Below are 11,901 nucleotides of genomic sequence, written 5' to 3' on the forward strand. Positions count from 1 at the left end.
GGTAGGGGCGCGGGGCGGTGGAGGCACCCCCCGGGCTTCGGGCGGGGGTTTCGGAGGCAGCGTCTCAAAGTTTTGGCCTCTGCAACATCCCCTGGCAACAAACTCCCTGAGGCGCGTCAAGATAAAGAGCCCTTATCGTTGCATCCAAGCTTCGGCGTGTTGCAGGTGCTATTGATGGTGCATTTAAGACCCCTCCTTCCTCCCCTTCCTTTTCTCGCTCTCGCAGACCTCCTTCCACGTCACCTCGCACGCGTTTTCAAATGCTCTGGCCCAGTGTGGCATGTACAGGGATAACGGGCTCAACACCTCCCTGGAGAAGAGCCACGTCACCGGCCCAGACAACTTCATCACCGCCTACGACCACCTCAACTTCCATCCCAGCTACAACCCAAGCGGCCCGTCGCACTGTTAGATCTGCAGCAGTAACGACGACAATGTGAAGCCACTTCAGTTTACTGCTGGCTGCCTAGATAAAAAAAACCCCAAAACAACAAAAAAAAAAACCACGAGCAAGCAAACAACAGCACTGACCTTATCCTAAATACGTTGCTAAGCCTCATCTGAAAGCATGACAGGAGGCACTACACCATTGCACTGTAGCTGCCGCACGAGGCGACAGGCTATTTCACCCAGAGTAAGGCAGGTTTCTATTACGGTCGCGCCCTGTGCCATCAGGCTGGGACGAGGCACCCTTGCCAGAGCCCTCGGCTTCAGGTTACCTCTCCTGAGCGCAGACTTGGGATGTCGCAGTTGTTACCCCTGAGGAGAGTAAAACTGCAGAGACGGTCAGGAAAATAATTCGTACGGCGCACTAAGCAGCAGCAGATTAACATGCGTGCTTCACGCTGTTAACCACGTAAGTCAGGATTTAATGAGAATTTTTCTCCTGAACACGGGGCGGGGGGGATCTTTCAGCTTGGTAACGTAAGGCTTGCTATTACAATGTGATGAATAGCTACAACATTAGCAGGTTAAAGGTAGCAGTACATTTCTAAAAACACCCCCCCCGACCCAAAGTGTTGTATGTATTTTTAGTTGTTTTTTTTTTTTTTTTAACAGGACTCCTACCTAGTTAAGGTCACAAATTTAGCTTTGGGGGCGAAGCGGTTTAAATCTGTGTTATCAAACCCAAGTTCAGTAATTTGTTGGGAAAAACACATACAGCCACTTCGGTACTAGATGAAAATAACTAATTTACAGAATGAATGCTATTAGGAATAATAATTTATAAAGATTTAATGTGATTAAATGTCAGTTAAATAGCTCATAGGAACCATTTTACTTAATTTATAGGCAGCATATGGTTGTAATCCTAGAACAATATACATTACAAATATATATATTCCCTTAACCTTTTCTCTGTCACTAACGATCCTTTAAACTCTTGGCTCATGTACCACGTATCATTAAAAATTACGATCTTTAAACTGTTTCTGTACTATTTAATGAATAACCAAACTGCATGTTTTCCAGGGGTATTCATTAAGCCTTTGGATTTCTCGTAGAAAGCATGTCCATCTTTCTTACCTCTCAAAACTACAATGTTTTAAGAAATTATTCAAATAAAGACAACTAATCAAAAAGAAAATGTTTTCTTGAGTTTTATTGTACCAACTGTAGTTACACAGCCAGTGAAACTGCATCATTTAGACAGCAACTGCACTAAAAAGGAACACCTTAGCACGTTTGGCTTAAAAACTAGTCTTGAAGAGAAACTAGTCTGCCTGTTCACGGATGAGAAACAGTCCTACTTTAGAGGTACAACATACTGATAGTATATATTAAAAATGAGCATAATACTTTTCTAGCTGTTTGCTAAAAAAATAAAAATGAGTGTAATCGTATGTCCAAGGACCACTGCAAATGATATTCTTCACATTAGAAATATTCCCTATTTGTGTCATTTTTATATAGTCTTATAAACTGCACAGGAAGCATGACGATGATATATTTAAACATACTAGCAAGGTAGAGGTATTCTGTTCCATTAATATCACTAAGCAAAAATCTGAAGTCCAAAAGTGAACAGTGTGTCAGGCCTGTACTTGTGCCTTTTTTTTTTTTTTTTTTAAACACTCAAACCCGAGTGTAGCTACACGTTCCTGGACCCACCAGCAAGATTTCAATCACGCCTACCAAACAATTCCAGTTTTCACTCCTGTGCTTTTGGTTATCTCAAACAGAAGAACAGCCGGCTAAATTCACCTTTGCTGAAAACACACCAACGCGCTGGAACAAGTAAATATACTAAGCAGAAACGGGTCTGAAAAGTTAACTGTTCAAATATTTAACGTATGAAAATAAATAAGCAACCCTCTGCCATTCCCTGCTATTCTTCTATTAGACTCTAGACAATACCTTGAGCTTCTCATAACTTCCCTTTCTTCTCCTGAAATGAAAAATAACATAAAGCGCTGAATTAGTACACACAGTTGTGACAATTTTACATGTATTTTTATCCACAGATTATTCTGCCGGTGGAATAATTTAGGGATAAGACTGCCTCTGAAAGTATAAATTTAGTGGCTTTTGTCACATATTTTCCACCTGTTTTCATACTTCATCTAAAAACACCCACCTCTTTTCTTCCTTGCCTCAATTTCTTCCCTTTTTGTTTTATTCTTGAACCAAAACCAGTTCCTCTGCACGGTTTTGCAGGCGGTGTACCTTATGTCACCCTCATACAGACTGTATCCTGAGATACCTTGGGGTAAGGTTATCCAATTCGCCTCCTCTGGGGTCCGCTGAGAAGGGAGCGACACGCAAGCTTCGCTTGCAGCCAGCCCCAGGAGACGTGCCTCTACACGTCGATCTGCTCAAGACTACAGAGGTTTGCAGTTCCTCCTCATCTCTTCTGCATACTCTATTTCTCTGAAGCGTCCTGTGTCCTCCTGTCAGGTTGTTTACCTTACTTAGGTCAAAGACATATTTTCCTTGCGTTTACTTTCCTACATTTCCCTATTTTAGTGGGCTTAAGAAATACTGACCTCTTTCTTCAGGTGTTAGAGACGCAATACACTTAATTTTTAAGAAATACCTGTACAAATTCAAAATATCATCCTAAAGATGACACATTTTACTGCAGAGAATCTACCCGAAACAGTCTCTTTCTACTCTGTATTTTGAAAGCAAGATTTTCACATTTGCAGATAAAATTCTGTAAGGCTGCACTATCAAACCAAGACAAATTGCAGTTCTTAAAGGTTTGAAAAATTAAAAGCACATACATTAATAAAGAAAACAGCAGCAGAGATGGTGTGTTCCTTCCTTGTATAAAAAGCAGCTACATGTCAAAACATGTTCCTAAAATAGCAGCAAAGAACTGTTTATTAAAAAATTAAGGTAGTCCTTGTGGTTTCCTGAGGATCCTTGAAGATTGCCCTTCCTGAAGCACAGAAAAATAGTCACCGTGATAAAAATAAAACAATATACCTATTTTCAAAGTCCTGAGCGAGCACAGATTCATCTGAGAACTCTGGTATTGCAGTCAGGATGCTGTAACTGACCAGCAGCCATAATAAAATATACCGAGTCGTTTAATAACATCCAAATTAGCAAGTTTTGTGCTCTGACTGAAAAAAAAATAATAAAACAATCATTGTGCATTTTTTAAAAAGCGTGTCCATCCCATCTCCACACCATCAAGGGCTCCTAGACGCACTGCCGCCAGCCTTCGATAGCGGGGCAGAAAGGATCGCGTGCTAATTAATCCTGGATGCTGCAGAAGCTGTGCTACAGAGGATGCCGTTTAGAGATACACCGCGTGCTCTCCGACTGAATGACGGATGTCCCCTGCCGAACTCTGCCTCAAAACCAAGGAACCCCTTTTGCTAACCCTTGTGCTACTAATGGAGAGGGGCAAGCGCAAGGGAAGACTCCACCTCTTGGCCACAAATGCCAGGAAAGAAAACTGCTGTTAGGGTTTTGCTAAAACTGCAAAACCCCCCTCTCACCTCCCAGAATACCCGCCACTTTTTTTGCCTATGCACTTTGTAGATTCTCCTTCTTCATTTTTTGTTATTAAGAACAATATTCCCTTAAACGGACACATCTTTACAGATCTGGATTCTGTTTCACAGTCACAAGGAAATCGCACGCTACTGTCACACAGGGGACTACAGTCTCAGACAGCGGGCGGCTGAAGACAATAGGAGGCAAGAAGCAAGAGCAGCAGATGGACCGAGATCCTGTTCCCAGGTTCGGCTAACACAAACGCTGTGATCGTCTTCGAGGGGGACATCCTTTACTCACAAACGTTACTGGCACAACGTTCCGACTACAGCCAGGAGAGGAAAAAAAAAGGTAACACAAAAATACTACTCACTAAAGACGACGACACAACTCATAGGAGCACTCTGGTTTCACGGTCCATGGTCAGAACCCCATTTATTAAACATTATAAACTTATCAATGTACACCATTTCCTATATACAAATCAAGTTTATCAATTTAAAAAAAGTGCCGTTTGAAATTAGGTTTTATTTAAAGCACAAGGTAATCGGAATTGCATCTTAACTGAAAGTGAATCAGTTCACGAGTAGTATTGAGAACACAGACACACTGACAGGGGCACGAGACACCTTTTAAGTCTTAATGTCGATTTACTGAAAACTTTGAGGAGAAACATTCAGCTTATATTATACAAACAGTACATAGTGCTTCCATCATCTCTATTAAAATTAAGTATACAGTTTAATCCTTTTAAAGCAAGGTACTCCGAAAACTTCTATTTTAAAATACCAGCCTATTTAGCTATTCCAAACAAAAGGCCCATATCCTGCAACTGAATCAAGGCAGACAAAAATATATGCCTGTGTAGACGGACTGCAGGCACGAGAGCTAAGTAAAAAACACTTTTCCAAGGAATCCTACCACAAAAATGAGATGATCTAGCATACTGACCTTTTAAACGAGCCAACCAACCAACCCAAGGACTATAAAAAGGTGGCCGGATGGTAAGAAATGTCAAGTGACCACTATGAACATGTTTAAAACGTAACTGCACAACAGTATAAACACACAAAGGATGTTGTTTATTTCTCTACATGCCACAGTTACTTGTTCTACTCTAAGCTACGCCATAGTTTGCCAATATTCTGCAAATGCGATCACACCGGGGATACCATGCAATACTGGATCCACTCTTGACTGCTTTTGCTCCGTTTTGCAACATTAAGGCCAGCCTCCAGGAAGACTGCTGAAGTGACTGAGAAAAAGTGATACTGAGTGGTAGTTTGGCTGAGAGAAGTTCTGTAGAAGACTAAAGAGAACATCGGATCAATTCACAGGGACAAGATGTAAGAACAAACTACTCAAAGGACTTCACTACACACAAATGAAGAGGAGAGAACCAGCCAACAGCTTAAATTCACAGTTTTTTGATTTTTCAGTGAAACCACCGCAGGGGGAATTTTTTGTGATATGAACACGCTACTTCAATCCCATTTAACGTTAGTACAAAAAAAAAAAAAAGATAGTAGTGAAAAATTGCTTTATTCTTGTTGCTGGAAACGGAAGCAGAGAAAGCACTACCAGTATGAAAGAACAGTGCTGAAAATATCCTTGGCGTTTATATTAGGGACTTCCTACAGCAAATCTAGCTTTGTTCTATTGCACAAAAATTGTAAATGAAAACAGAAGTTCACAGAAATGTAACATTTTAGAAACCACTTTTGAAAAAGGAAAGTAAGGGCACTCAATTCAAGAAAGTTCCTTTAGAAAACCAAAAGCCATTGCTGGGTCACTGCAGGGCGTCAAAATTAGACTTGAGAAGAACGAGGAATTGTTTCAGCCTTGCAGGCCCAACAGTACGCAAACCTAGCGAAATCCACAGAAACCATGTTGTCCGAACAGACACGCTCCTTCACTTTTCTCCAACTGCGATTGTGCTTTGAATCATCTGCTAGCGGGAGGGTTCCGGTATTCAAAAGGTACTTTCAGCAGCTGCTGAGATTGCTTTACACAGGACGTGCAGACAGACCGATCCACTTTATTTACCTGAATTTGCACTCGTATCTTCAAGGATGGATCTCCACACCTACCGCTGCGCTGGCTTCGCTGGAGTTCTGCTTAGTGAACTCGCCCAACAGTCCTCGGGGTGGGAGAACCGAGACCCCAGAATAAAACCACTACATAGGATTGTCCTAAGGCAGCTCGAATACGAACAGATGTCAGATAATGTCAAAAGCATAGCATTGCTATCAAATGCTGTGTTTTCCTAGGATCTCTTAACAGATTGCCAAATACATTCTGCGCGCAAAAAGGTTTCCTTTTGATATATGATTAGAGGCCTCATAATTTAAAGCGTGATTAGCCAGCATCTTCTTATCTACAGTAACTACAGCATCCTGTAGTAATGCAAGCCCTAAAAATCATTATAAAAAATATTTCCTTAGAGCACTTTAAATAATTTACAAAATTCTACAAAAACTATGTATGTTTATTCACGTATCCCTGTTAAATAGAAGCATTTTTCACATTAGTGTGTATATGATATACAGATATCGGCATCTCCCACCGTCTCTCCTTTCATGTCTCAAGTTTTATCAAGGTAATTACAATGATAGTTATTTTCTAAAAAGACTGTTACTGTAAAAAAAAGTGTACTTACATATTTGAAACCTTGCTTTTCAAGAGGGAATCTGGGCAGTCCCCTGCAGGTAGGTCAGTAAATTTTGCACAGGTTTTGTCTAAAACTTCCTGCCCTGGGTCCACTTCACAAGCAGTTTCCCTATTCTGCAGGACAGGTATTTTTCCTTCCAAATTGGAGCTGGATACCTGAATTTCTTCCTGCCTGTCACCGTCCTGGCAGGCAACTTTTTCTTTCTTAATGCACATCTGCATACTGTTATTTGTACATGCTCCTCCACTAGTTTTATCCACTGCTACTGCTGTCACATTTAGTTCCTGCAGCGGGCAACCTAAACTCGGATCTGGCCTCTTGTCCTGCTGGTTATTCTCTCCCTTACTGCACGCGTGTATACTCTGCTGAGATGTGTCTTTGCTAACTTTATCTGCTTTTACCACTGCCATACTGTGTTCAGGGCGTGGGGGATCTAAATTTGAATCGGCCCAGCTGCCTTTGTGGATACCTCCTTCCTCAGTCCACATCTGTGTGTTCTCAGCGTTGGATGTTCCTCTGCAAACCTTATCTACTTTTACTGCTGCCACACTCCGCTCCTGCAAGGGGAGACTCGAGTGCGAATCCGACTGGTCTCCTGAAGCATCAGCCTTTCTGCAGCCCTCTGCTTCCTCCCTGATATACAAAGGAGCAGCCTCCAGTCTTTCACAGGTTTCTGCTACATGGGGACTTGACACTTCCACAGCGAGCTTCTGAGGAGAACTGGATTCTTTTATTGCTGTTGTACACTCCCCACTAAATTCACCTTTTGGCAAGGGGGCTCCTCTTCCCTGGTTAAGTACGTCTGTATCCTGGGAAGCTACCTCTGCTCCTAACGCACTGCTCTGGGTGAGCAAACGCTCTGCTTTCTGCCTTTTGTTCAAAAGCATGGATTTCTTCCTGTCCCGAGCATATTTTAGACCTGCAATAAATTTACTCGAAATTTTTAGGTGAAAGGTGTTCTTTCTTTTAGATCTAGACTTCGCATTAATTACTTTTCGTACTTTACAACCTTCATTTTTGCTGGTTTTAGGTGGAAGCACTTTCTGCACGGGCTCTGTATTAGGGACATCCCTTTTAGCTGTTGTGTTTCCAGATAACTCACCACCAGCAACACCTTTAACTCCCACCACTCCTTGCTTAGCTTTTGACTGACCAGTAGTATGAAGATTAACATTCTCTGCAGAGGAAGCAGATTTCCCACTGCCATGTAACATTGCACTTTTCCCTTCCGTTCTCTGAGAGTTCTTCAACTCATCAGTCTGCTGAGATACCTCGGTCTTTTTGCTCTGACCCAGCATGAGGTCAATCTCATTTTCAACCAGCTGTTGCTTTGCCTTTCCTTTATTAGCAGTTTGTTTGGTGACTCTCAATAGGTCCAGAGTTGCATCATCTTTTTGTATCTCTGAATTGCTTGCGGAGTCTTTAGCCTTTTCTGCCAAAAACTTCCTTATTTCTTGTTCGATGCTGTCATCGCTGTCCACTGAACTGCTGTCATCAGCGTCTGACGCAGCTGTGAAAGTACATTTTTTATTTTTAGCTACCCGCAGGTTATTCTGGTTTGAAATTGGTTTAGGTTTAGATCCTTTTTTAAGCTGTAAGTTAAACTCTAAGTTCTTCATGGTTTCTGGTTTTTCATTGGCAAGTTTGACATTTGCATTGTCCGGAGGATTTCTGATTGCATTCTCTTTCACAGCCTTTCTAGGTTTTGAGAGGCAGCTTTTCAGCAGCACGGGACTTTTACATTTCCACTCATTTTGTTGGAGGCTACTAAATTCATCCAGCAGCTGAGTTTCTGTCTCGCTAAATCTGACTCTCTTCTTGCACTGAGATTTCTGGTCCTTGGACTTCTTCTTTAATTTCCTTTTAGACCGTAAGAGGTCCTTGATAGCACTATCAAGGTCCTCATCACTATCGAGAGAACTGCTCTCATCATCCGAACCATCCCTCTCTTGAGTTTGGATGGTATTTTTCATAAACTTTCTTGCGCTACTCTGAACCTGCACAAAAGGGTTTACGGAGTCCAAGGCCACACATCTGCCAACAGGTCCGGATAATTCGGAAGACATCAGCTGCTGCTGCCCAGTCTCTTTGCTACTGAGCCTTTGAGCATCAGAGAGTTCTGCAGGGCTGCTCAGGGCACACCCCTCTTGGAGCACAGGAAATTTTGAATAGTTACCTGGCTGGAAAAGTCCTGTCTCCAGCTGTTCAGGTGTTTTTGACGCACCTTGTTTCGCTATTCCGCCTTCCCTTTTAAGTCTCCTTTTACGACTCAGTGATAGCTTCAGCGTTTTGGGAAGAGAAGGCTCAAGGGTACCGGTGAGGCTGTTTTGATCAGAAGGCAAAGGCATCTGGATGGAGTGTGACAGGCTGGGAGGCTTTGTTCCAAGGCTTTCTGACTGTGCTTTCAGAGCCAAAAAAGCCCTGATTTCTTGCTCTATACTATCATCGCTGTCCACAAGGCTGCTGTCACTTTCACAGCGGGAGGATGAGAGAAGCTGGGGAGAAAAGAAGGAGTCTGCAGCGAGTGATTTGTTGTCACTTCCCATTTGGGATGGCATGATTGTTTTGGAAATATCAAGGATAGCTTCCGCGCACATGAGCTCTGCAGATGTGTCTGCTCTGCAAGAGGCCTGCAATGTGAGCTCACAAGCAGCAATCTTGTTTTCCGGAGGTGCAAAATGCCTGGCTTTTTTCAGTGGTTTAAACAGCTTGTTAAATTCATTGCTGGTGCTTTCTAATTCTGTTGACTTTGAATTAATTTCTTTTCTCTTGTTGCTTATAGGGCTTTTATGGATTTCTGGTGAGGCACTTTTTGTTGAGCTAATCGTTAGGCTTGCAGAAATGTCCGCCATACCCTTTGTGTCAAATTGTTCCCTCTGCAAAGGGACACAGTCTGTTGCATGACCTGCCTCTTTCCTGATTTTCTCCAGCTGATAAAGCTGAATGGCTTCTTCAATGCCGTCATCGCTACTTGAGTCAGATGCGTGCATGCTGTCATTGATAAGTGCTCCCCTTGTCTCCCAGTAATTAGCTCCACTTTCTTCATTTTGCTCCACTAACCAGGGCTGGCTGGCAGTGGCCATTTCTAGATATGCTTGATTCACTTGGCTGAAATCACTAGGCTCTTCTTGGATTTTAGACTGCAAACACTTGGACTGCGTGCTGGTTTTCTGTAGCTTGGGATGGTGTCTCAAGAGGAGCGCATTACAACCTTGCTTTATAGCACCACAGTTTTTGTTAGCTGTTTCTTTGTTGCATTTTAGGACAGATCTCACATGGGAATCTTTTTTACCCTCCCCGATTACGCACTTACTAATTTCTTGCTGCTTCTTCTCATTCAAGAACTGTACTATTTCAGCTTGTATGCTCTGTTCAAAAGAGTCATCGCTACTGATGCTCTGAGGGGAAGCAGGCTGTAGCCTTTTACCGATTCCCAGGTGGTCAGACAGGTACTCTTCAGAGAGCATCTCAGCTTTAAATTTCATAGGAAGAAGGTTACTAGCCATTTTGTTCTGGGAGAATTCTCTCTTAAACCTTTTGTCTCTGCTTATATTCTCAGAACACTCTGCATTCCTTTGCAATGACTGGTCACTTTTGCTTTTTGCTTTCAAGTACTCTTGAATGGCTTCCTCTATACCTCGGTCAACAGAATCATCGCTATCAGAATCGAGCAAGAGAGTCCCAAACCCCACATTCTCTTCCACTTCAGTGTCATCTGAATCAGCAGGGCAACCACACTTGGTATATTGAGGATGCTTCCGTAGCAATGTGGTGCTAGATGTGACTCTGTTACTAGTGCCCTTTTCTCCCTTTTGTTTCTTCTGCATAATACAACCATACTCATTGTTCATACCCAGGGGAGACTCTTGACTTTGCAGGTTGTTTATGATCATCTGAACTTTTGCACTTACAGAGGTTCTAGTGACGTCCCCTTCAGATTCAGAGAAGCAAACGGGATATCTACAATTCCTTGCCGGTCCAAAGGACTCCCATTTTGTCTGAAGAGCTACCAAAGGAGAAGCATTCATAAGGAACATTCTAGCAGACAACAGCAAAGTCCACAATGGAACAGTTTTTCAGACTGGTCTCTCTTCCATCCTACAACAAAGAAAGAGAAAAAAAAAAATTTTATTATGCATCTACCCTCTAGAAGTTCCATGTAATAATACTGGTAACATAACTTGTAAATTATTAACGCTCGGACTTACTGTGCCAGATAATCACAAGAGTTACTTCTCAACATCACTTTTAACAAGTAAATCAGTCACTACTGCCATTAAGGATAAGACAGAGCACTCGTCATTTGTGGTTTTCAGTATTTTCTGGGACAACCGTAATCCAATTCAGATAATTATCTTCACTTCCGAAACTCTTCCCGCACTTTCCATTGAAGGTCGCACTCTCTTTTGAGCACGCTCCTAAATAACCATGTATTGTCAAGACTCACAAAGAAACACTCGGAAGATACTTCAGTGCACAGGCGTGTGCGATCTCCTCCTGCACTAACATTGTCTTAATATTTTTGCGATGAACTTTGTGGCCAGAGAGAAAGAACAATTCTAAGGGAATCTTTCATAAAAAAGTGGAATCGGTGGGAGTGGAGAACCCTGCAAAATATTCTGCTCCCTGTGTTTCCTTTGGCATAATTGCCCTTTTTAAAGAACTCCTGCCACGCATAGCTCAGCTTTTCAGTTTTACAATGAAAACAATGTTGGCTATGTCCACATGGTATATAATGGGTGGACGTGAAGCAAGCTTGCCCATGATCTGAGATGGTGGACCGCAAACCAACTCTTATTCAAAGAGCAGAGTAACTGCCTTAGTGTGATGCCTGAACTCACACAGCAGCCCGAGACAGCTTTTACTAATTCTGGCTTGGCATTAAGCACACACAACTGAGGGACTTGGGGCAGCAGCTCAAAGAGAAGGAAAGGGAGCTTATTTCTTCCTGAAACATACTATGCAGCAATAACCCTGAGACATCAATCATTCTGGCTTCACTGCAGGGTAAAAGCTCTTGGTAAACACAAACGTTTAGGAGTTTACAAAAGCAGGATGAATATTATGAGCTATTCTTTGTATTACAGTAGAAGCCCCAAACAGAATGAAGCCCCATTTCATTGAAAAGGGAAAAAAGCCATCCAGAAAACGCCAGATAACACCCCAAAGAGCTCACAACTTTCACGCGGTCCCACGAGGGCTGAAGATTTCACCTGCAGCATCATTTCGTGGGATCAAAACAGTATCTGGCTGCCACAAGGCATACAGCAACCCCAACA

At 42.4% G+C, this 11,901-nt stretch overlaps 2 protein-coding genes across 2 annotated transcripts in view; one reads left to right on the forward strand and one right to left on the reverse strand.

Moving 5' to 3' along the window:
* LOC103915341 (chromosome unknown open reading frame, human C9orf116) overlaps positions 1–480 on the forward strand; it is a 1,345-nt gene extending 865 nt beyond the window's left edge. The window contains exon 2 of the mRNA XM_009322150.1: positions 189–480. Coding sequence (XP_009320425.1) covers positions 189–412 — 224 coding nt within the window. The 3' untranslated portion in view covers positions 413–480. The remainder of the gene's footprint in view (positions 1–188) is intronic.
* A 3,879-nt stretch (positions 481–4,359) lies between these two features.
* Positions 4,360–10,659, reverse strand: PPP1R26 (protein phosphatase 1, regulatory subunit 26). The gene has a single exon (XM_009322045.1). The coding sequence runs from the start codon at positions 10,657–10,659 to the stop codon at positions 6,607–6,609; it is 4,053 nt and encodes a 1,350-aa protein (XP_009320320.1). The 3' UTR covers positions 4,360–6,606.
* Positions 10,660–11,901: the final 1,242 nt, after the last annotated feature.

This window comes from Pygoscelis adeliae, unplaced genomic scaffold, assembly GCF_000699105.1.
Source record: "Pygoscelis adeliae isolate BGI_AS28 unplaced genomic scaffold, ASM69910v1 Scaffold114, whole genome shotgun sequence".
NCBI lineage: Eukaryota > Metazoa > Chordata > Aves > Sphenisciformes > Spheniscidae > Pygoscelis > Pygoscelis adeliae.

What these genes read in the sequence shown, in the direction of transcription:
- PPP1R26 (XM_009322045.1), bottom strand. Translation starts at nt 10,659, where the DNA reads ATGTTCCTTATGAATGCTTCTCCTTTGGTAGCTCTTCAGACAAAATGG.